General features: G+C 45.6%; 1 protein-coding gene and 1 long non-coding RNA gene across 3 annotated transcripts in view; one reads left to right on the forward strand and one right to left on the reverse strand.

The window, feature by feature from the left end:
* Positions 1 to 11,661: 11,661 nt before the first annotated feature.
* On the reverse strand, positions 11,662 to 15,044 carry LOC148642290 (uncharacterized). The gene is made up of 2 exons (XR_015929618.1): positions 14,906 to 15,044; positions 11,662 to 12,191 (listed from the first exon to the last, which is right to left on the reverse strand). It is a non-coding gene; the product is annotated as an uncharacterized LOC148642290 (long non-coding RNA).
* Positions 12,190 to 25,922, forward strand: part of LOC148642291 (uncharacterized) — a 151,748-nt gene continuing 138,015 nt past the window's right edge. Inside the window, exons 1-3 of one of the 2 annotated variants that reach the window (XM_088617249.1) lie at positions 12,190 to 13,183; positions 14,703 to 14,779; positions 14,997 to 16,344. In XM_088617249.1, coding sequence (XP_088473375.1) covers positions 14,716 to 14,779; positions 14,997 to 15,667 — 735 coding nt within the window. In that variant the 5' untranslated portion in view covers positions 12,190 to 13,183; positions 14,703 to 14,715 and the 3' untranslated portion in view covers positions 15,668 to 16,344. Of the gene's footprint in view, positions 13,184 to 14,327; positions 14,780 to 14,996 lie in introns of those variants that run through there. The other variant, XM_088617248.1, reaches the window with a different exon arrangement.

Consider the following 25,922-nt stretch of genomic DNA (forward strand, 5'->3'; position numbering starts at 1 on the left):
TGTGCCTGTGGCTAGAAGGTTGCCGGTTCAAATCCTGCAGCCGGCAGAGGAATCCTACTCCACTGGGCCCCTGAGCAAGGCCCTTAACCCCAACTGCTCCAGGGGCACTGTACAATGGCAGACCCTGCTCTCTCCCTGTCTGTGTGTCTCATGGAGAGCAAGCTGGGGTATGTGAAAAGATAATTCGTACTGCAAGAAATTTTAAAGGGTTAATAAAGTGATGTTAAAGTTTAAAGTTAGTTAAAACAGATGTAAAGGCGTATCGACAATTTCTACATGCAAGAACATTGAAGCATGTATGGACCTTATCAGCATCTAACTTGTTTAATCTATTTTCATAAAATGTACATGTATTATTGCATGTACCCCTGACAATACTCTTAATATGTTATATATAATCGTGTTTTTTGTTATAATTAAATATAAAAAAGACGCGAGTCGATAATGTCAAAAGGAAGTCGCCCGCAGGGGATATACATCCAAATCAAAACAAAATTTTCTCCCCTCACCAATATTTTGGAAGAAAAAGACCCCAACTTCTTCAGCACTTAAAAACACATGCGATCTGGTCGCCATTTTGCCGACCCCCCCAGGAAATCTAGTCTCTATAGTTCTCTGGGCTGCACTGTTTTGCAGATTTGATTGAACATCAGATTTTTTTTATTACAATCGCAGCGTATTTATCGTGTCATGGATTTATGTCTCTCTTACAAGACGGACTCGGCAGGAGCTTTTTCTTGCATTCGGGAGTGAAGCTGGTCTGGAAAGAGACCCGCGTTTGAACAGTTTTACAGACGGAAGAGCAGATCTTCAGACTCTTTCTAAATGGGACAATATGACAGCGGTGACGACCTGATCTTTCTTTACCCGTTGAACCTGTTTGTGTAAAGAACATAGTATTATGCACTCCTGATTGTATTTTTTTCCTTGGTAGAAGTAATGCGCTTCCAAATGGAAGAGAGTCAAATCTTAAACACATGAGGGCACGTCTCCAAACTATTACTAAATGTCACAACATGAAAGCTGTACGTACCTTATCTTTATTTGCCTGTATAATGTACCCCGGTGATCTGTAATGTACTCTTGTGTGCATTGAATGGCATTTTTATTATTGCAATATAAATGTTAAAGAAGAGAAAACACAATAAGGTCGAATTAATCAACAACGTGAGCTGACTAGCCATTAAACAAACTCTCCAGCGGCGTCTAGAGTTCGGTAATAACTACCTGCCCTGAAATACGGTTTTCCAGGAGACCGCAGTGCTTTTTAAAAAAATATGCATAACAGAATAACAAAAATTACAATACAAACAAGAGTACACATAACAGTTCAAGACAAAAAAATCGTCAGGGGTACATATTACAACATAAATTCAAGTTATTAAAAAAGATTAAACATTAAATAAAAAATTGTCCGCACCGCTTTCATATTTTTGCACTTCGAAATAGTCTGCAAATACCCCCTTACATCCATTTTAAAATGCTCAAACAAAAGGTTCTTCCCAGACCACTTCATTTTATGTATATAATAACTTTCCATTATAATAATTAAATTCATTACAAACGATATTTTAGGAGCCCACAATGCTTGACAAGCAGAGAGCGGAACCACATCGACCTCAGCGACGGACCGGCTGTGCGCCGTCGCGCTAATTATGCGTCAGATCCAGTTCCGGCGCAGCTATGAAACGTACAATAAAGGCGTGAGCAAACGGGCTGTATCCAATCAACGCAGGAGTCGCGGTGTTTATGTTTAGGCCGCGGCTTTCGCCCAATGAGCGCAAAGATCCCAGAAGTCAAGAGAGTGACGCAGGGCCTGTCCAATCACCGCCGTTGGCTGGGGGTAGGCGTGACTGTCTTGTACATTGGGTGAGTGACACGGCTTTTAACCAATCACCGTGGACTTCCGTGTTCTTCCACGGAAATACCGCCCTCAATTTGAGTGACTCGGCTCTAAACCAATCACCACGGATTTCCTTGTTCGCAGCGAAGTTACCGCCCTCATCGTGAGTGAAGCGACACTAGGCCAATCACCACGGATTTACCGGTCTCAGCTGAGCGTCGAAGCTTTTGTCCAATCGGCGCCGAGATTTCGGCAGGAGGCGGGAGAGATACGGCTCTCGTCCAATCACAATTTTAATTCCAAGACTTTACTGAATTACGGCGGGAGGTGACACTTCCGAGAAATGTCCACTGGGCGGCGACAGAGATACACGAGTCTATGGAGGTGAGTCTTAAAGCGCTCTTGTGCAGAGATTGGAAATCAATACAGATGATAACTATGACTTTTGTGACAGCAACTCTGAAAGCTAATTTAAAGAAGGAAACTAATATTAACATTACTATTAAAGAAGTTAAATAATGCTACATTTAAACGAATTGAAAGTAATATGAAAATATCGTTTGTATTTTTTTAAATATGATATTTGCACGATATAATAATTAATGAAATGGTGTGGGAGGAGAACCATGTTTGAACAGTTTCAAACAAATGTAAATGCGTCTGTACAGACAATTTGAAACATGTACGGACCTTATCTGCTTTTGTTTACTATTAAACAAGATTACGTTTAATCTGTTTTCATAATATGTACATGTATTATTGTATGTACCACTGACAATACTCTACGTTATATGTATTCTTGTTTTTATTGCATGTATTGTTGTTATAATTAAAAATAAAAAAAGACGCGAATCGATTACATCAAAAGGAAGTGGCCCAAAGGGCTTATGGGAAATGTAGTCTCTATAGTACTCTGGACTGTGCTTCCCACGTGTTTCGGGGATTTGATTGAACATCAGATATAATTATACAATTTCAGAGTATTTATCGTGTCACGGATTTCTTTGTCTTTCTTACAAGACGGACTCGGCAGGAGCTGTTTCTCTCTGGAGTGAAGCTCTCTTGGGAAGAAACGAGCAAAGTCTTCAGACTCTTTCTAATTGAGACATCATGACAGCTGTGCCAACATGATCTTCATTGACCCGTTGAACCTGTTTGTGTAAAGAGCAGGAGTACTGTGTACCCCTATTGTGTTATGTGTACTCTAATGTGTTTTTTTCTGTTTTCTATTTTTATTTCACAAGTCGGACCCGGGCAGTAGCCTGTGTCTTCAGCGCTCGTCCTGCCTAGGTGATAGACTTGGCACAGAAACAGAACCCACTGCCGTCGTGTCTGTGGGTTTCTTTGCTCCCCTGTCTTGTTTGCAAACTTTTTTCCTGTGTTTATTTTACTTTGTTAAATAATATGTTGTTGCCAGAGCAACCGTACTACAGAAATTGTTGCAGGAGCGGGTCTGACCTCCAGCACGTAAACAGCCGACGTTTTAAATCTAATCGGCGAGGAAAACAGGAGCTGTAGCTCAAAACTCGTTGTCAGGACCATCTTTGTGGATATTACATGAGTGAGGAAGAAACGTTGAGAAGCGGAGCCGGTCGTGTGTCGCAGGCTATGGGACAGGACTGTTAGGGAAACACGCAGCAGGCGGAGAAATATCAGTGCTGGACACCAGACTCACACCGCTGGGCTCACCGGAGTCTCCGGTCACAACATTATCTGCAAGTGGATGTGAAAAGGTGAGAGACGGCAGCGCAGTGCGTGGTCTGTGTGGAGTTTGCATGCTCTGCCCGTGTTCCTATGGGTCCAGTTTCCTGGGGTCTGTCTGTGTGGAGTTTGCATGCTCTGCCCGTGTTCCTATGGGTCCAGTTTCCTGGGGTCTGTCTGTGTGGAGTTTGCATGCTCTGCCCGTGTTCCTATGGGTCCAGTTTCCTGGGGTGCTATCTGTGTGGAGCCGACTAAAGCAGTGACCTCCTTTCTCTACAGATTTTTTTCTTATTTGGATGGGATCATCTACAAACTTAATTCCTTTCACACAGTCAGCAGTAGATACACAGTTGTTAGCATAGGAGGAGTACAGAAGAGGTGACAGTGCCTCCATTCTTTGTAAAATTACAGGTTTCTCTGGACTGCAGTCCTCTTGCACTCTGCTTAGGATGTGCTGTGCTGTTCTCTACAACATAAGACCCTTTGTTGGAAGGAATGGGAAGCTATAGGCAGAATCCCAATCTCTGATACATCTAATCAAAACAGTAAGTTCTTTAAAACAACTAAAAACATTGTCATCAAATTAAAACTAATTTGCAAGTCATGGTGCACCACTTAAAACTGCCAGAAAAAAAATCCCTGAGCGTATCCCAGTCGAGGAGAAAGCCAGGGCTGCAATGCCAACCACTCCGTCACTCCAGGTGTCCCGACACACGAGTAAAAACCTTTCCTGTTCATCACCTGTCAGGTTTCAAGTCAGAAGGACGGGCGTCTCCAGGCCGGTCTCTGCAGCTGAGGCTCTGAGGACCTCCTGACAGACATGAGTGGAGCTTCGCTTTCAACACCACTGTGGTCAGTAAAGGTTTAATATTCTTAAACACGAGAGCTGGAGTTTCTCTGAACGTTATCTGCATCACAGCAGCTATGTTTCATTCACACTGGATCTCACAACACACACAAACAGTGCAAGTTAACATGACCTTAAAAATACATATCGTATTGCATAATATATTTGTAAAGCAACCCGAAGGCACTGGTTTTACATGTGTCGCCGTGATGTGCTGTAGAGTGGGACTGCTAGATGATGGATGGACGAGTCATCCCTTCCTGCAGATGCAGTACTTTGACACCAGAGGGAGTCTTAATTATCCCCAAGGTGGACGTGTTTCACGCCAGCAGGCAATATGTAGAAAAGCACAGAAACTGACAATACACAGGAACGTGCCCTAGACAGTCTTCTGTTGAGACAGGGTTATGGCCGCAGGTCTAAATGAGAACTTGACCCTGTTTGTTTTCAGAGGGGGAAAGCAATTTCTGTGTTCGGAGGTCAGGGATTGGAAATCGTTAAACAAAGGGTGCAGATGGTCCTCTGGGATGGAACAGGCTTTGCTCAAACATGTGATGATAAGATGTGGGGAAGGGTTGGAAGAATAGCACCAGTGACCTTCTGACACTGTCTGGCAGCACTCCCTAACTCCTTCCCTCCTCCGATTTAGAGTCACACACTGGCAGAAGTTGCAACAGTGTCAATAAGACTGATCAAACAGAATTCACACAGGACATTTACATCCACCATCCATATCATAGAACATTATTGAGAGACAGGCTCACTGTGTGTTCCTGTCTGTTCCAGGTACTGACAGGAGATCACACACTTTGCTGCAGCTTTATTGAGTTTTCTTTCCCAGTAATAATTGCTTACAATAATAGCACTTTTCTGGACCCTCCACTCAAAGCACTTTACAGGTAATGGGGTCTCCCCTCCACCACCACCAATGTGCAGCCCCACCTGGATGATGCGACGGCAGCCATAGTGCGCCAGAACGCTCACCCCACATCAGCTATTAGTGGGGAGGAGAGCAGAGAGTAATGAAGCCAATTCATAGATGGGGATTATTAGGAGGTTAGGGCCAATGGGAAATTTGGCCAGGACGCCAGGGTTACACCCCTACTCTTTTCGAGAAACACCCTGGGATTTTTAATGGCCACAGGACCTCGGTTTTACGTCTTATCCGAAGGACGGCACCTGTTTACAGTATAGTGTTCCCATCACTATACTGGGGCATTAGGACCCACGTGGACCGCAGGGTGAGCGCCCCCTGCTGGCCCCACTAATACCTCTTCCAGCAGCAACCTTAGTTTTTCCCAGGAGGTCTCCCATCCAGGTACTGACCAGGCTCACACCTGCTTAGCTTCAGTGGGTTGCCAGTTGTGAGTTGCAGGGTGATATGGCTGCTGGCTAGGACTAGACATTGTTCTGATTCTGGTAGGTGTGGGATACATTTGGGTCTTTGTCACCTAGTTGCTATAGCCTGATTGTGGTCTCTGAACCTGTGCTTGTCAGAGTCTGTATCTCTTTGCTGTTTCTTAGCCTGGTCAAATATCCACCTAGATAAGATAAGATTTCATTGTCCACTGAGATATTTTTTTTATGGACACCCAGCAGTCCTGTACATTTAAATAGAATGCAAACAAAAAAAAGAAGAAAAGAAAAACATTGCACCTTATTCTATTACAAAAAATAAGATAAATATTGCACATCACTCTCTTGCACTTGTACAGCAACATGTAACTTTTATAACACATCAGGAAACATATCGCGCTCAAGTGGGTTGTAACAGTCATAAGTGTGTTGGATAGTGGAACAAAGAAATGTTTGTATCTGTTTGACTTATGTTTGACAACCCTAAAACGTTAACAGGAGGAAGAAGTTGATATTCAGAGTTGAGAATGTGGGAGGGATCTGATATAATTTTTCCTGCCTGTTTGATAAGGGATTTTTCCAAGATTGTCTGCAGGGAGGGATGCCGTTTCATGACATTCAAAGCTGTCTGGAAGAGGCAGGTTATTTGCGATTTTAAATGAACTGATAGATGACCAAACCACACTGTAATCCCACATCTAATAATGTTCTCAATTACAGCACGGTAAAAGAGTTTCATTAATTCCTGTCGAACCTCAAGCACTCTTAGTCTTCGCAGGAAATATAAGCGCTGCTGAACTTTGGAGCAAACACTCTCAACAGGTAGTCCAGCAACAGGTTACTGCCTATGTGTACACCTACACATTGAGGCGGAGCGGTGGCTCTGTGGCTAAGGATCTGCGCCTGTGACTGGAAGGTTGCCGGTTCAAATCCCGCGGCCGGCAGAGGAATCCTACTCCGTTGGGCCCCTGAGCAAGGCCCTTAACCCTAACTGCTCCAGGGGCGCTGTACAATGGCTGACCCTGTGCTCTGACCCCAAGCTTCTCTCCCTGTCTGTGTCTGTGTCTCCATGGAGAAAAGCTGGGGTATGTGAAAAGATGAATTCCTAATGCAAGAAATTGTATAGGGCTAATAAAGAAACATTATTATTACCTAAGTACTTATATGAATTCACCTGAGTGTTGTTTGTTGTGGATTACTACATGCTAGTGATCACCAACTGCTCTGGGATTAAAAATTATTTCTTTTGTTTTTTTAACTTTGAGAATTAGGCTATTGTTGTCACACCATTGCACAAACCTTTGGATTTCTGACATGTATACAGTTGAGCTGCTACCTCTTTGCATTAAGCCAAGAACAGCTGTATCGTCTGATAATTTGAAAATGAAGTTGGTTTGACTACTGCTTGTACAATCATTTGTATAAAGTGTGAACAGAACTCGAGAGCTCACACAGCCCTGAGGGGCACCTGTGCTCATAGACCGTGACTCGGAAAGAGCTTTGTTGCGCTTGACATACTGTGTACGATTTGTTAAAAATGAATGGTACAATCGCATAATGTTATGATTAACAGAGTTAGTGTGTATTGTGTGTATTGCCTGTTTAGGATTCTGTAGCATTTCAGTTGGGAGGATGTTTTTATAGAACTCTGTGCATGGAGTATCTACAGGCTGTTTGTCCCATTTAGTGTAATCTTGCTCAGTGAAGGGATCCCACACTTCACTGCCGTATAGGGCAAAGGGTTCGATTGCACTTTTAAATATTTAGAGCCAATTTTATTGGGGGATTGATGTTGTAGAGCCTCCTTTTACTGGCATGGAAAGCCCTGTGTGCCTTCTCTTTCAGTGACTTCACTGCAAAGAAAACTCCTAGATGAACTGATTGTCAGTCAGAGGTAGTTGGTTGTGTTCCAAATTGTTGTTGTTCAGTGTGAAGTTGTAACCGTTTTCCTGAGATCTAGATCGCTTCTGGAAAACCAAGACTCTGGTGTCTCTGGTCGCGTCATTATCTGCAGGTCTGACAGTCCTGCTCCAGCAGTGCCAGGCTCTGCTATTCTTTGTCCAGATGGGCTGGCAGTGCCCAGGTCTGACAGTGCTGCTCCAGCAGTGCCAGGCTCTGCTGTTCTTGGTCCAGATGGGCTGGCAGTGCCCAGGTCTGACAGTAATGCTCTAGCAGTTGCCAGGCTTTACTATTCTTGGTCCGGATGGGCTGGCAGTGCCCAGGTCTGACAGTGCTGCTCCAGCAGTGCCAGGCTCTGCTGTTCTGGGTCCAGATGAGCTGGAACTGCAGGGCTGCAGGCTCTGCTGCAGCCCCAGTTCTGGGTCCAGATGGGCTGTCAGTGCCCAGGTGTAAATGTGATGGGATGTGTGGTGGTTTGGTAGGAAGCCAGTCTGATTCTTATTCAGGACAATGTGCTCAGTAAGGAGAGCCGGTAATCAGATATTCAAGATACGACAGAGTTCCTTTCCCAGGTTACTGTTCACACGGAAGCCCCGGTACCTGTTGGGGTCGAGTCTGTCTCCATTCTTACAGACGGGCGTGATCAGTCCTTGATTCCAGGCCCCAGGGAAACATCGAACTGTCAAGACAAGGTTGAGGAGTTTGAGCAGGCTTTGCTGTAGGTCTGAGCTGCAGCTAAGTCAAGCGTTGTTGACTGTGTCTTGGCCACAGACCTTTTGTGGTCTGAGAGTTGTCTGTGTATGTATATTGTAACCTTCTGCTGAAACAGCCCCTGAAACGCGCTCGTTTTGTGCCGTGAACACGCTAGGATTGTAAATAACACTGAAGTTTAGCTCAACTTATCGTTTTGTCTGGTTTAAACCGTAAAACAGTTAGAAAAGAGATGGTTTAGCATGTTGAAAGTGTGTTTTGAAAATTTAGATTTTTGACCATTTATCGACAGGCGCGCGACTTATGAAAAAAGCAAAATTGGGCCAAATTTCGTTTGCGAGGAAACGGGCACAGAACACTTTTCCTGCATTTCACATGCATCCTAGAGCACGGCAAATGTATCACAAATTGTCTAGGTGGTGTTAAAACCCCAACCCTAACCCTAGCTTTGAGCCCTTGCGGAACATATCGAAAACGACACGTGCAATAAGTGTGCCCCGTGAGATGCGCCAATGACTTCCAGATGCCTAAGAAACACTGTTTTACACCTATTGTATCCATAGTGGTACGAGCCAAATCCTATTTAAAGGGTGTTGCGAGCACTGGGGTTTGTTGGGAGTGGTAAGTTAGGAGTCTCGAAATGAGAGCAAGGTGCGAGTGGATATGATAAAAAGATTGTTCCTTTATTTTGTTTCTGATACCTGGTGAAGAGACGCAGTGAGTGTTTGTGTGGCCAGCTGCGTCAACTTCAATAAAACTGGCCTTTTGGTTTGTTTGAGTGCTGACTTGCTATGGTGTATTTTTTCTCTCTGTGAACAACATGTCCTACGGCCAACACTACCCACACAGGAGGTGTGTGCGTGACAGCTCCTCAGCTGCAGCAGGAGTCCAAGTGTGCACAGATTTCTTGTTGGGGTTTGTTGTTTGAAGTTTCTGTTTGTATGAACAAACATGCAGACTCCACACAGACAGCACCCCTGGAATCAAACCCAGGGCCCCGGTGCTATGAGGCAGCGATGCTAACCACTGTGCCGCAGTGTTGCCCCCTTTGAAAATGTCTGACTTCCGTTTTAATTTGAGGTCACAAGCTTATAAATGGTCTCACAACGTTTGTCTCATCTCAGGTTTCTCTGACCAGTCCCAAGGACCTGTAGTCACTGACAGCTTCTGCAGTCTGACGGTTCATTTCAGTAGGCTGGAGGGATGGCGCAATTATCCTCAAATCAGTGAGTATTGTTTTGCTCTTGTAACATGAAACATCAAAGAGAAGTCAACAGACCATTCCGTGAAACTGTTCAGACTGGCCCATGGTGATTTTCTGGGTCCTTTAGTAAGCTGACCGGGACTGTGTCATCGACACACTTTGTGAGAAGCCAGTCTATGTGTTTGCTCTTGTGATCATTCGTGAACGAATGTAAGAGAGTGTAAGAGAGGGAGAAGATTCGGCCCTGGAGTGATCCAGTTTTCTATTTAACAACCTCAAACTGCAGGAGAGAAATGCTTCAGTTCTAAGATGGAAATATAATCAGAAAGTATAATTAGCCATTTGTGTATATCATGCCAAAAAATGTTTTATATATAAAAAGAATTTAGTAGAGACATTTGCTTAATAAGGCAGTAGAATAAATATTGTGATGCTGGTGTGATGGTGCTCTCCAACAAACTGATACAAATGGACAGAGAGACAAAGTGAGAAAGAAAATGTATACATAACAGACATATATGCAGAATACAATACAGTGCTGTAAAGTACAGTACCCTAGAGTGAAGATGGAAATCATTCATTCTGGCGCAGGAGAAGTGAATCTGCTCGCAATGGTTTTCCTGTACAAATGGAACACGTTGTGAATTCTACATAATTCACAGGAAACAAAATAAACAACTCATTCACTCCCCTGCTGTCCGTGACCCAGAGCTCAGTAATCATTTCACTACTGAAGATCATGCAGTTTTTAATGCTTTTCATTTTAACATCCTACTTGTTAATATTTCCTCTTAGATGAGAATATTCTCTTCGGCGTGTCTTTACAACTCTTCTCTTATTGCTCCTCTTGTCAGTAATCCGGTGTGAAAGCTCTCTCTGTCGGAATCAATGTCTTACCTCTCCGTCTTGTGTTTCAGGTCTCCTCTGGCTGCTGACCCTGCCGTCAGGACAGAACACATCCCGCACTGACCACACTGCTGGGTTTACTGTACGTGACAATAAAGAGCTTGAGCAACACATCTAATGTGATCTCTGCACGCTTCCCGAGGAGCAGAGATGATTAGGTCTGTGTCCGTACCCGAGTCTTTGCGAGAGGCCTGTTTAGTCCGTCACTGAGATGATTTTCGTGCCCACTGAAAAATGAAATAGTGCAGCACAATGAGACTTCAAGCAAAGATCTCATTAGCCCCTTCTGTGAATTGGTGTCTCGCAAGAGATCTTCCATCTCTTTGAAAGTTTCACAGCTTTGACCTCTAGATTAGAAATGACACCAATTGCACATGGGTCCAGCAACGTTCTATATAGTGCACATCACCATCGGGATGAAAAACAAAAATCCCCAGTGGGAGTCCACTCTTTCCCTGCTACGCAAATTGCTTTTCGTTAGGTGAGGTCGCAAGTTCTGATTGGAGAATGTTGTACAGTTTCTTAATGCAATAGGGCGAGTAAGACTGAAGTTCCCCCCGTGTTGGCCGATCAGTGGAACGAAACTGAAAAAAGCTCCTTGAAACTGTGATTCATACACTTATACACTGGCTCAGCATGGTGCTCACCTGCTGTCCTTGGGTGTCTGCTGAAATTTGATTTTTTTTCAGGAGCACTGTGACCCAGAGCTCAATAATCATTTCAGCTACTGAAGATCATTCACTTTTTAATGCTTTTCATTTTAGCATCCTACTTGTTAGTATTTCCTCTTAGGTGAGAATACTCTGGTACTTTTCTGGGTCTTAGTTGAGTGAGCTTTATTAGAATAATTGAACAATACTTTCACCTCCACATAACACTCATAGATTTTTCAAGGGTTAAATATGGGAGCCACGTTTCTTACATGTTTCCTTTTGTAAGTTGATTCACAAAGCTTTCACCGCCTCCACTCCAGTGAATCACTTTGTTTAGCAAGTGATCAGGTGGAACAGTTTAATTTCTTCCTGCAAATAATGCCTTTTCCTTTTTCATCCCATCCAAGTCTCCGTCCTAGTTAAAGTCATTGTGATGTAGAACGGCAGTGGTCCAGTTGAAAGGTTCAAGGTTTCACTGTGTTTTAGAGTGCAGATAAAGAAGGTAATAGGAGAGGAAACTGGAAAAGCTGTGACTCTGTCATTCCATTCAATTCAATTTATTTTCATATAGCGCCTTTCACAACAAGGTTGCCCCAAGGCGCTTAACAATGCAGGTAAATATACATTTTGTGAATACAGAACTGAAGACAATGGAGGAAAGGAACCAAAGACTCCTCAGTAAGGAGAATAAAATCCTCTAGGGGTCCAAGGTCAACTGGCTGCCCAACCCCTTTGGGCATGCTAACATTATATCATTAAAAAAAAAGTAAGAAATGAATGCGGGTATTAATCCATCCATCCATCACGTCGTCTGTATGTCAGTACCCCATGCAGGTCTCTGCAGACCAGCAGAATCCTCCTAAACGACAGTTGTATCCATGATGCCCCTCTTGGATCCATGGCACTGATGCAGCATTCAACTCACATGGTGCCCAGCCCAGGACAGACAGGCCTCTGAAACTATGCTGTGTACAGTATTTCTCCTCTGCAGCATCCCTGCGAGGCAGGACAGGTGCCTGACCTCTGAGAGCCTTGTAAGTAAGTAGAAGGAGTTTGAAGTCCGCCCTGTACCTGAGAGGAAGCCAATGAAGAGAGAGAAGTATGGGAGTTATGTGGTCATTCTTTCTGCTCCAAGTAACAATTCTAGCTGCTGCATTCTGTAAGTATTCAAACTCTTTGCTGTGACAAATCTAACGTACTTTAGGCAGACAAAACGACCTTAAGAAGCCACATGATTTTTAAGTAGTCTGTCTGTGTGTAGTAACAGTGGTTCACATTATTTCAGAACGTATACTCCCGTCTCTGTAACTTTCCTCAGTCAGCTAGTGAACATTCTGTATTTACACCACGAATGCACTACTTTGTCTCGCGCGCGGTCACACTGGCCGTCCACAGGCACGGGCAGGAGCAGGGAACACGAGGCCGCTCTGTAGTGCCCCTGTGGCTCTCCAGGAGAGGGGAGCACTTTGCTCAACAGCCCTGAGCCGAAGGACCCAGTGATAAAGCTGAAAATCTGGCAAGTCCCCCAGTCTCCCTGGGGCGCTGAAGAGGATTTCATCTGATGCTGAGGTTCCTGTAACTCAACACAAAATTGAACACGGCGAGTTATGAGTTTGTGAAGAAGTGACAGCGGAACAATGTCAAACAGGAAGTTAACCTACAGGAAAGAATGAACTGAATCTCTGATATTCAAGCACGCAGTGTGACGTCCACTGTCTATTCAAATCTACTCTGCAAGTCGTACAATACTTTTTCATACACCGTCTCCTGGTTATTGTTTTGTGAGTGCTTGAACTGTTTCTCAGTAGAAATAAGACCGATAACACACTGCTTCAGGATGCACACTACCGTCGATGAAACCTGTGGTGTAAGCAAGCGAAAAGAGACAGATCCTTCTAAAACACAGAGGCCATCGGGAGGGCAGAAACACTCTGCAACAGGTAGGAGCTGTGGAGCCGTGATTCCCCCGAGCCAGAGCCCTCGTCCTCCCTCGACAGCGAACTGAGCTCCAGCGACTGGAGCAGCTACCTGCCGTCGTGGGACCTCCTGCAGATTGGGAACGGGTAGGGCAATTCGACACGAGCCCACTCCTCTTCCCACTGCTTACACCCCTATAACAAATAGTTTCAGGGTATTCAAGTACAGGATAAAGAGATTACAGGTGTTCCCAATTGGCTGAGGATACAACTCTCTCTCTGAGAAAGCACACAGAGGTGGACAAAGCAATTAAATGCGTTTACAAGTCATTTCCTCTGTATCTGGTCTTTCTTTACATATCAGAAAAGTGAACTGGTGGCTGTTGGAAAGTGTCTGCTCCGTACGTAATATACATGTAAAAGATGTGATTAAATATCTTGGTATTAAGATTTTCAAAAAGGTGATTTTGTGATTTGTGATTTGATGTTCTCTACCTTAGTAAAATAAAAAAAAACTTTATTCATGGTTGTTATTTGTCAAACACGGGCAGAAGGAGGCCTAAATGCTACAGAGTTTAGAGCATCTAATACCAATACCGACAGAGTATTATTTACAAAATTAAGCAAAGTAGGTGGTGTATGTTTCCCTAATTTAATCATTCAGGAACTAGCGGGTATAGACTTTTTACTTGAATGTCATTTGGATGCTGGAAACCCCCCTGAAACTTGCCAGCTTCCATGAAGAACTTCTCCTCACGTGGTCTCTTATAGATAAACATACCTCCCATAGATACATCATCTAGAATACAGAGAAAAAATAAACCCGTGCTTTGAAAACTGGGTTTAAAATAGTATAAGCGGGGTCAACAAATTAACTGGTGTGGATGATGAAATGTAGAATCAAGCAGATTTTATGAATAGATATAATGTTTGTGATACGTCTGATAACAATCCGTCGTAACCAGAGCTACTCCTAGAGAGGTATTGATATTTTTAAGAAACTAACAGTATACCATCAGAAACTATGGAAGAATTTACAACCTTTATTAGACTACAAGGAAAACAATTTAGTTATACTTGTACTAATAAATACTTCAGATCCCTCTCGCAATCTCACAATATCTTGTCAAACTATTTTGGAGCACCTCTTTGGGGAAAGTGAGTGGAATCAAACATGACTATTGTCAAACAGATTTTGTATGAATAATAAGGTTAAGGCGTCAGTACAAAATTGTACATTGAATCGACCCGGTAAAGATACACAGTGTGCATAGATTTAAAAGTAATATAATTGATAATTGTCTTTCTCAAAGCAGCCCAGAAACCTTACGTTTGTTTTTGTTTTGTTCTGTTGTTAAAACACTCTGAACAGATCGGCAAAATGGTGTAAAGAAGGCTTCTAATTCTGACATTTCCTGTAGACAAATTGATGTTATTTTACTGCTCAATACTGCTGAACCGAATCTAAAATATAATGTATCATTGGCTTAATCATTATACTTGCTCGTTATTAGATGTATAAATAGCCTAAAGATGAGAAATAATCGAAAATTGAATAATTAGACCGTATGTCGTAGTAGCAGATTGTACTTCTCGCCTACTTGATGTGGTCGAGCAACACCACAATCGCCATACAATCCGTCCGTTCTCATGCTCTGACTTTCAGGTTGGGCAGTGGAATGGATTCCAGGGCAAACTCGTTCTTGTTTGATTATCCGTGTGAAATCTCGCCCAATATAACAGGTAAGCTCATGCACTGAAATTATGCGCTTCCAAATTGAAGCGACACGTATTTGAATAATTTAAAATACACACGAAGGAACGTCTCCAAACCATGTCTAAGTATCACAACATGAAAGCTGTGCGTACCTTATCTTTATTTGCCTGTATAATGTACTCCGGTGATCGGTAATGTAGTCTTGCGTGCATCGTAAAGGATTTATATTATTGCACGATAAAGGAAGAAGAAAACACAAGGAGGTCGAACTGATCAGCAGCGTGAGCTACGGAAAACCCGGAGTGGATCTGCCTTTCCACCGGATCCGGACTTCCGGCTACGGAAAACCCGGAGTGGATCTGCCCTTCCACCGGATCCGGACTTCCGGCTACGGAAAACCCGGAGTGGATCTGCCCTTCCACCGGATCCGGACTTCCGGCTACAGAAAACCCGGAGTGGATCTGCCCTTCAACCGGATCCGGACTTCCGGCTACGGAAAACCCGGAGTGGATCACCCTTCCACTGGATCCGGACTGCCGGCTACGGAAAACCCGGAGTGGATCGGCCCTTCACTGGATCCGGACTGCCGGCTACGGAAAACCCGGAGTGGATCGGCCTTTCACTGGATCCGGACTGCCGGCTACGGAAAACCCGGAGTGGATCGGCCTTTCACTGGATCCGGACTGCCGGCTACGGAAAACCCGGAGTGGATCGGCCCTTCACTGGATCCGGACTGCCGGCTACGGAAAACCCGGAGTGGATCGGCCTTTCACTGGATCCGGACTGCCGGCTACGGAAAACCCGGAGTGGATCGGCCTTTCACTGGATCCGGACTGCCGGCTACGGAAAACCCGGAGTGGATCGGCCTTCCACTGGATCCGGACTGTGAGCAGCTTTTGTCCAATCGGCGCTGAGATTTCAGCAGGAGGCGGGAGACAGGCTCTTGTCCAGTCACACAGCTTCAGTCCCGGGACTTTTCCGAATTCCGGCGGGCGGTGACACTTCCGAGAAATGTCCACTGGGTGGCGACAGAGATCCACGAGTCCACGGAGCTGAGTCTCAAAGCGCTATCGGAAAGACTTGAAATCGGAAAGAAATACATTTGTTACATTTTAATCCCATTGAAAGGAAGATGAAAATATCGTTTGTTTTTTAAAACATTATTATACTTGCGCAACATAATTATTAAGGGAATGGTGTGAGAGGAGACCGTGTTTGAACAGTTTAAGACGGATGTAAAGACATTTTATTTCAGAATGTCTTTCTGAAATGTGTCTGTTTCTGTGTTGTAAGAACGTTGAAGCATGGACGGGCCTTATCTGCATTTACCTTGTTGAAACTTTTTTTTTCCATAAAATGTACATGAATTATTGCATGTACCCTGACAATACGACTGCTACGTTACGTTTTCTTGTAGTTTTTGGTCTCATAAAAATACAAAAGACGCGAGTCGATGACGTCAAAATGTTGTCGCCCACAGGGCTTATGGGTAATGTAGTCTCTGTAGTTCACTGGGCTGCCCTGCCCATGTGTTTCGCTGATTTGATTGAACATTAGAATTAATTATATTAATACAATTTCAGCGTATTTATCGTGTCTTGTATTTCTTTGTCTCTCTTATGTGTTCCCTTGTGTGTATGTTTTCTTGTATTTCACGTGTCTGCATCGCTGGTTTATCGACCCGGCACATAAAGCAAACCCACTGTCCTCGTGTTTCTTAGCTCCCGTCTTGTTTGCAAACTTTTCTCCTGTGTTTATTTTACTTTGTCAATAAAACGTGGTTGCCGGGGAAACGGTGCTGCAGAAGTTGTTGCGATCTGACCTCTAGGAGGTAAACAGGCGGCTTTTGTAATCTAATCAGCAAGCAAAGCAGAAACATTAGTCTAAAAAGCGCTGGCTGGAGTATTTTGTGGACATTATGCAGAAGAAAAGGAAGAAACGGTGAGTCGCAGGCTGTCGGTAAATATCAGCGCTGGACACCAGCCTCACACCGCTGGGCTCACTGCACCATGAGCGAGTCCGTCGGCGCCTCCTCCTGCTGGGGTGTGTTACTGCAGGAGTGAGGAGTCTCCGGTCTCCGGTCGCGTCCTGATCTGCATGTGGAGGTGAAAGGCTGAGAGACGGCGCACATGCTCTGCACATGTTCTCATGTGTCTGGTTTCCTGGAGTGCTGTCTGTGTGGAGTTTGCATGCTCTGCTCATGTTCTCAAGGGTTTCCTGCCGCTTCTGCAGTCCAGTGTTGGTGAGTCTGTCAGGTCGATTGTGTTGTGGTGTGAGTGTGCCCTAAAGGGGGTTTTAATAGTATGGGGTTTGTGTGTTCACTTGTATGCAGACCACTGGAGAGACCGGTTGTTTTTTGCCAGGCAGACTAATGGCTGCATATTCAATTCCAGCTACTGATGTTGCCAAACCAGCAAGTGGGACAGTGTTTGAAAACCTTTCAATGAAAGGTTTGTAGAACAGTGTTGCTATTGTTCTTTTTAATTCGAGGTCACCAAGCTTATAAATGGTCTCACAACGTTTGTCTCTTTTCAGGTTTCTCCGACCCGGAGAGTGAACAAAGAAGTGATAAGGGCCCATAACACCTAAGCTCGGCACTCTCACACTCTTCAGCCACACAAGCTTCCTCCTGGTAAAATACTGGGCAAGCCCCTTTCTGACAGGGACAGTGGAAAACCCCCTGAGGGAGATGGGCTGAGGGGAGGAATAAAACCATCTGAGCCGGAACGGAGCGCGCTCCCGATTCCCACTAGACCCGGGAGACGACACAGGCAGCACAAGGGAAGCTGCGGAGCGCGAGTTCACAGACGCAAGGACCGATTGACGACCACGGGAGACAGTGGCATCGGAACAGAGGTACTGTACAGAGACTTTTAATACCTGAAGGCAAGGAGCGAGAAACCGGCCCGGCTAACCGCTCCAAACTGAGGGGAATGGAATACAGTTCGCGGGAGGATTTCTAGTGGAACCTGAACGGAGTCTGGGGAAATGGGACCGGCCTCTCGTTCACTGGGGCCATCAAAGACTTTACAGGTACGAAGAAGAATCGTTCGAGTGGCCACTCTTCGGTACTTGACAGAAAAGACTGCCGTCCCTCTGGATTCATTATGACCCTTTTTGTCATAATGAATCATTATGTCTATTTGTTCTGAGGGGTCCTCAGAAAGGTCAAAAGGTTGCAAACAAATAGGAGACTGGTTATATGCCTGAAGCTTAGCTAGAGGAACATAACATTGCTGGAATGCTGAGAGGGGAGGTTATCAGAGCCTAATGTTATTGCGAAAAATGGCAACTAGCTATAGAAGATCTGATGAATGTCTGTCCTGTGAATTGTTAAGGGTTTCATGTTATTGTGTGTCCAAGTAGTCCGGACTGCTGTGCTATGTGTTGTTTGTCTTGTGAATTTTCTGTTTTACACCTATTGTATCCATAGTGGTACGAGCCAAATCCTATTTAAAGGGTGTTGCGAGCACTGGGGTTTGTTGGGAGTGGTAAGTTAGGAGTCTCGAAATGAGAGCAAGGTGCGAGTGGATATGATAAAAAGATTGTTCCTTTATTTTGTTTCTGATACCTGGTGAAGAGACGCAGTGAGTGTTTGTGTGGCCAGCTGCGTCAACTTCAATAAAACTGGCCTTTTGGTTTGTTTGAGTGCTGACTTGCTATGGTGTATTTTTTCTCTCTGTGAACAACATGTCCTACGGCCAACACTACCCACACAGGAGGTGTGTGCGTGACAGCTCCTCAGCTGCAGCAGGAGTCCAAGTGTGCACAGATTTCTTGTTGGGGTTTGTTGTTTGAAGTTTCTGTTTGTATGTAGGAAGCAATTGTGCCATTGCGTGGTTCCAGTTATAGCACGGGACGAGAGCTCCCGAAGAGCGCCTGCCTCCTGCCCGATTCGACGTCTAAAATCATCACAGAATGAGAGGAGCCAACAGGAATGCAAGTCTCTTCTGGTGAGGAGCCTCCGACACGGCCCCCAGTACTGGGTGTGCAGAAAGAATCCTGTTCTACAGTTGTGGTGCGAAATGGCCTCCAGTCCTTGTCAAATGCTGGGTTTCTCTGGACTGCAGTCCCCTCCGCATTTGGATGATTGTGATTGGTGTTGCTGTAGCTGTGCTGTCCTGAGACTGACTGGTGTCAAGACCAGCTGTACTCTGGGATCAGCAGGGCCTAGTGGTGGCCTAGTGGTTAGCTGTTTTTCTCTGCGCAAGGAGGAGTTTCTACAGAGTGTACTCCTGGTCTGTGAGGGGACCCCACACTTCACTGCCGTATAGGGCAATGGGTTGGATTACACTTTCAGATATTTGGAGCCAAATTCTTGTTGGTGGGTTGACATTGAAGAGCCTCCTTCTTATTGCGTAGAAAGCCCTGAGTGCCTTCTCCCTCAGTGCCTTCACTGCCAGGTCAAAACTCCCAGAAGAGCTGATGGTGAGACCGAGATATGTGTAGCTGGATGTGTGCTCCAATGTGTTGTTGTTCAGTGTGAATTTGTACCTGTTTCCCTGCGGTCTGGCTTTCTCCTGGAAAACCATAACTCTGGTCTTGTCCAGATTGACTGGCAGTGCCCAGGTGTGACAGTCCTGCTCCAGCAGTGCCAGGCTCTGCTGTTCTGGGTCCAGATGGGCTGGCAGTGCCCAGGTCTGACAGTCCTGCTCCAGCAGTGCCAGGCTCTGCTGTTCTGGGTCCAGATGGGCTGGCAGTGTCCAGGTCTAACACTCCTGCTCCAGCGGTGCCAGGCTCTTCTGTTCTGGGTCCAGATGGGCTGGCTGTGCCCAAGTCTGACAGTCCTGCTCCAGCAGTGCCAGGCTCTGCTGTTCTGGGTCCAGATGGGCTGGCAGTGCCCAAGTCTGACAGTCCTGCCCCAGTAGTGCCAGGCTCTGCTGTTCTGGGTCCAGATGGGCTGGCAGTGCCCAGGTGTGACAGTACTACCCCAGCAGTGCCAGGCTCTGCTGTTCTGGGTCCAGATGGGCTGGCAGTGTCCAGGTCTAACACTCCTGCTCCAGCGGTGCCAGGCTCTTCTGTTCTGGGTCCAGTTTGGCTGGCAGTGCCCAGATGTGACAGTCCTGCTCCAGCAGTGCCAGGCTCTGCTGTTCTGGGTCCAGATGGGCTGGCAGTGACCAGGTGTGACAGTGCTGCTCCAGTAGTGCCAGGCTCTGCTGTTCTGGGTCCAGATGGGCTGGCAGTGCCCAAGTCTGACAGTCCTGCCCCAGTAGTGCCAGGCTCTGCTGTTCTGGGTCCAGATGGGCTGGCAGTGACCAGGTGTGACAGTGCTGCTCCAGCAGTGCCAGGCTCTGCTGTTCTGGGTCCAGATGGGCTGGCAGTGTCCAGGTCTAACACTCCTGCTCCAGCGGTGCCAGGCTCTTCTGTTCTGGGTCCAGATGGGCTGGCAGTGTCCAGGTCTAACACTCCTGCTCCAGCGGTGCCAGGCTCTTCTGTTCTGGGTCCAGATGGGCTGGCTGTGCCCAAGTCTGACAGTCCTGCTCCAGCAGTGCCAGGCTCTGCTGTTCTGGGTCCAGATGGGCTGGCAGTGTCCAGGTCTAACACTCCTGCTCCAGCGGTGCCAGGCTCTTCTGTTCTGGGTCCAGTTTGGCTGGCAGTGCCCAGATGTGACAGTCCTGCTCCAGCAGTGCCAGGCTCTGCTGTTCTGGGTCCAGATGGGCTGGCAGTGACCAGGTGTGACAGTGCTGCTCCAGTAGTGCCAGGCTCTGCTGTTCTGGGTCCAGATGGGCTGGCAGTGCCCAAGTCTGACAGTCCTGCCCCAGTAGTGCCAGGCTCTGCTGTTCTGGGTCCAGATGGGCTGGCAGTGACCAGGTGTGACAGTGCTGCTCCAGCAGTGCCAGGCTCTGCTGTTCTGGGTCCAGATGGGCTGGCAGTGTCCAGGTCTAACACTCCTGCTCCAGCGGTGCCAGGCTCTTCTGTTCTGGGTCCAGATGGGCTGGCAGTGTCCAGGTCTAACACTCCTGCTCCAGCGGTGCCAGGCTCTTCTGTTCTGGGTCCAGATGGGCTGGCTGTGCCCAAGTCTGACAGTCCTGCTCCAGCAGTGCCAGGCTCTGCTGTTCTGGGTCCAGATGGGCTGGCAGTGCCCAAGTCTGACAGTCCTGCCCCAGTAGTGCCAGGCTCTGCTGTTCTGGGTCCAGTTTGGCTGGCAGTGCCCAGATGTGACAGTCCTGCTCCAGCAGTGCCAGGCTCTGCTGTTCTGGGTCCAGATGGGCTGGCAGTGACCAGGTCTGACAGTGCTGCTCCAGTAGTGCCAGGCTCTGCTGTTCTGGGTCCAGATGGGCTGGCAGTGACCAGGTGTGACAGTGCTGCTCCAGTAGTGCCAGGCTCTGCTGTTCTGGGTCCAGATGGGCTGGCAGTGCCCAGGTGTGACAGTCCTGCTCCAGCAGTGCCAGGCTCTGCTGTTCTGGGTCCAGATGGGCTGGCAGTGTCCAGGTCTAACACTCCTGCTCCAGCGGTGCCAGGCTCTTCTGTTCTGGGTCCAGATGGGCTGGCAGTGCCCAAGTCTGACAGTGCTGCTCCAGTAGTGCCAGGCTCTGCTGTTCTGGGTCCAGATGGGCTGGCAGTGACCAGGTCTGACAGTGCTGCTCCAGCAGTGCCAGGCTCTGCTGTTCTTGGTCCAGATGGGCCATCAGAGCCCAGGTGTGAATGTGATGGGATGTGTGGCGGTTTGGTAGGAAGCCAGTCTGACTCTAATGCAGGACATTGTGCTCAGTAAGGAGGGCCGGTTATCAGATATTCAAGATACGACAGAGTTCCTTCCCCAGGTTACTGTTCACACGGAAGCCCCGGTACCTGTTGGGGTCGAGTCTGTCTCCATTCTTACAGACGGGAGTGATCAGTCCTTGATTCCAGGCCTCAGGGAAACAGCCGGCCGTCAGGTCGAGGTTGAGGAGTTTGAGCAGGCTTTGCTGCAGGTCTGAGCTGCAGTTGGGTCAAGCGTTGTTGACTGTGTCTTGGCTACAGGCCTTTTGTGGTCTGAGAGTTGTCTGTTTGTGTATGTGCTTATCTTCTTTAGGGTGTGCATGTAGTGTCTAACCATCTCACAGTATCTGAGGCGCAGGTCAGAGTGGTGTGGTGTTGTTTTAGTTCTGGTAGTTCTCTTCAGTTGTTTCTGCACTCTGTATCAAACCATTTGATATTGTTTCTGAGTGTGTTTCATATGAATGTAGTCATTTTGATTTTAAGGCTAGTTTCTCAAAAACATGGTTTAAATTTATGAACGATTTGTTGGTTTGATACAGAGCGTTTTGAAATGTAAGGGATCAAGTAATGGGTTTATTTGCTGCTGAAAAGAGAAGAAAGAAAAAAAAAGAAATGAGACAATTAGCTTGTAATGAGTTTATAACAACAGTAATTAGATTCCTGCAAGCACTCTTTTCATTGTCCAACAACTGAAAGCTTTTAGGTATAAAGGAAGGGTCCTCTAATATTTGATGTGTGAGATTGTCGTTCTATTGGAGATGTTAGTGAGTCTGAGGATTTGTGTTAATATGACAATACTGCTACTACTATTAATAATACAGCATGGCAAGACTTCTTTCAGTCATTTCCCACCCCTCCACCTCAGTGAATCACACATGTTAAACTTCCATCTCGTGTTCCAGATCAGACATGAGCAATCCTATATTACAAATACTTACCACCAGACAATTTAACCAGACAATAATTTAAGCAATTATTAATTCAACAGAAGCAGCAGGACGAGTAAAGTGCCCCTCTGATGGCCGGTCAGTGGAATTAAACTGGAAAATTTCTTAGAAATGATTATTCTTACAATAATGTGCCAATGGCGCCGCTTGGTGGTCATTCAGCAAAATTTCACCGAAAGTTTTTTTAAATTAAAATACCGTTAGTAATGTTGGTATTAATAAGTTATTTTAATTTTAAAAATATTTACGCATTTTCAACAGCAAAGAATACATTGCATTGCAAACAAGAGTAATGAATGAATGTATTGTACATGGATACAAAATACAAAATAAATGCAATAAACCAAAAATTAAAATAACATTCAAAAGGCGCGAGTCGATGACGTCAGAAGGAAGTCGCCCACAGGGCGTATGGGTAATGTAGTTTCTGTAGTTCTCTGGCCCGCACTGCCCACGTGTTTCGGTGATTTGATTGAACATCAGAATTAATTCTATTGTACCATTTCAGCGTGTTTATCGTGTCATGGATTTCTATGACTGTCTTATGGGTTCTCTTGTGTGTCATGTTTATTTTAGTGGGTGGCAGTGCTGGGGCCCTGAACTGTAATCATTCGTGTTACTCATCATCATTGTTACTGTGACCCTCCTGGGAGGAGGGGACCTTTGTAAGATTCCTGTCCTGGCAAGCAGCAGGTGAGAGTTTGCTGTCCGACTCAATTACACCTCCGCTACCTCATTTCACCTCTTTCACCAGCCTGTAAAGGGGGTTGTGATAACATGGGGTCTTTCTCTTTAACAACCTCAAACCGCAGGAAAGAAATGCTTCATTTATAAGATTGAAATATAACCAGAAAGTATAAAAATAGCTATTTGTGTGTATCATGTCAGACATATTTGTTTTTATTTTAAAAGAATTTATAAGAGAAATATGATTAATAAGGCAGTAGAATCCATTTAAACTGTCATTTTCCTGTTTAGGTTGGAAAGTTTAATTTGATCGAGTCCACTTGAGTGCCTAAGCAACTGTTTGGGTAGTTTGGCTGGTGTGGTGGTGCTCTCCAAATACCTGATCCAAACGGACAGGGAGACAAAGTGAGAAAGAAAAGGTGTAAGTAACAGACATATCATATGCAGAATACAGTAATGTGCTGTTCAGCACAGTGACCTAGAGTGAAGATGGAAATCAGTCATTCTAGTGCTCTCAACGGCTTTCCATTACAAACGGACCAGGGCTTCCTGAGACACAGGCAGTTGGAGTTATATAGAGTTAGAGGTTGTTTTCACGGCACCAGCCGACTAAAGCAGAGACCTCCTTCCACTCCAGAATTTTTTTTTATTTGGGTGGGATCATCTGGAGTCTTGATTCCTTTCACGGAGTCAGCAGTAGATACACAGCTGTTAGCATAGGAGGAGTACAGAAGAGGTGACAGCAGTGCTGGGGACCCTCTGGCACAACCAGAGGTGTGAAATTGAAAATGTTTGGAAGGAATGGGAAGCTAAAGGCAGAGTCACAATCTCTGATTCATGTCAACAAAACAGTAAGTTCTTTCCTCAGGCAGCTTCGTTAGAACATTTTAAATAGATGTAAAAGTGTATTTACAGACTATATCAGCCCTTATCTTTATTCACCTGGTTTAATCTTTTTTTCAGAAGTGTAAATATATTATACTATGTACCCCTGATGGTATTATTGATGTGCTATAAATATACTCTTGTTTGTATTGTATCTGTTTTTATTGCTACAATAAAAAGTTAAAAAGAACTGCACTTTCGAAAAATGTCCACTTGGCGGCGACAGAGATACACGAGTCTATGGCGGCGAGTCCAATAGCGCCTCCGTACAGATCCTCGTTGTGCAGAGATTGAAAATCAATACAGATGATAACTGTGACGTTTGTGACAGCAACTCTGAAAGATAACGTAAAGAAGGAAACTAATATTGACATTACTTTTAAAGAAGTTTAATAATACTACATTTTAAACCTATTGAAAGTAATATGAAAATATCTTTGTATTTAAACAAATATGATACTTCCACGATATAATAATTAACGAAATGCTGTGAGAGGAGACCCATGTTTAAACACTTTAAAACGGATGTAAATGCGTCTGTACAGACAATTTGAAACATGTACGGACCTTATCTGCTTTTGTTTACTATTAAACAAGATTACTTGTTTAATCTTTTTCCATAACATGTACACGTATTATCGTATGTGCCCCTGACTATACTCTGTGTTATATGTATTCTTGTTTTTATAGCATGTATTGTTGTTATAATTAAAAATAAAAAGACGCGACTCGATTACGTCAAAGGGAAGTCGCCACAGGCCTTGTGGGAAATGTAGTCTTTATAGTGCTCTGGACTGCGCTCCACACGTGTTCCGCAGATTTGATTGAGCATCAGAATTAATTATACAATGTCAGTGTATTTACCGTGTCGCGGATTTCTATGTCTGTCTTACAAGACGGACTCGGCAGGAGCTGTTTCTTGCTCTCCGGAGTGAAGCTGCTCTGGGAAGAGACGAGCAAATCTTCAGACTCTTTGTAAATGAGACATCATGACAGCTGTGCCGACCTGCTCTTTATTGACCTGTTGAACCTGTTTGTGTAAAAAGCGGGAGTCTTGTGTACCCCTGATTGTGTTATGTGTACTCTAGTGTGTTTGCAGCGCTCGTCCTGCCTGGTTTATCAACTCGACACAGAAACAAAACCCACTGCCGTCGTGTCTGTGGGTTTCTGAGCTCTCTTGTCTTGTTTGCAAACTTTTCTCCTGTGTTTATTTTACTTTGTTAAATAAAACGTGGTTGCCGGGGCAACGGAGCTGCAGTAGTTGTTGCCGGAGCGGGTCTGACCTCCAGCAGGTCAACAGGCGGCTTTTTTAATCTAATCTGCGAGAGAAACAGAAATTTAAGAAACTTTAGTCTAAAAAGCGCTGGCTGGAGTATTTTGTGGAAGAAACGGTGACTCGCAGGCTGTGGGACAGGACTATCAGGGACACATCAGCGCTGGACACCAGCCTCACACCGCTGGGCTCACTGCACCATGAGCGAGTCCGTCGGCGCCTCCTCCTGCTTGGGTGTGTGTTACTGCAGGAGTGAGGAGTCTCCGGTCTCCGGTCGCGTCATGATCTGCAAGTGGAGGTGAGAGACGGCGGCGCAGTGGGTGGCAGCGCTGGGAGCCTGGATTTAGTTCCTGGGCTGCTGTCTGTGTGGAGTTTGCATGCTCTGCCTGTGTTCTCATGGGTCTGGTTTCCTGGGCTGCTGTCTGTGTGGAGTCTGCATGCTCTGCCTGTGTTCTCATGGGTCCTGTTCATGGGGTGCTGTCTGTGTGGAGTCTGCATGCTCTGCCCCTGTTCTCATGGGTCTGGTTTCCTGGGGTGCTGTCTGTGTGGATACCTGGTGATGAGACCCAGTGAGTGTTTGTGTGGCCAGCTGCGTCAACTTCAATAAAACTGGCCTTTTGGTTTGTTTGAGTGCTGACTTGCTATGGTGTATTTTTTCTCCCTGTGAACAACACG

This window comes from Lepisosteus platostomus, chromosome 23, assembly GCF_059453375.1.
Source record: "Lepisosteus platostomus isolate fLepPlt1 chromosome 23, fLepPlt1.hap1, whole genome shotgun sequence".
NCBI lineage: Eukaryota > Metazoa > Chordata > Actinopteri > Semionotiformes > Lepisosteidae > Lepisosteus > Lepisosteus platostomus.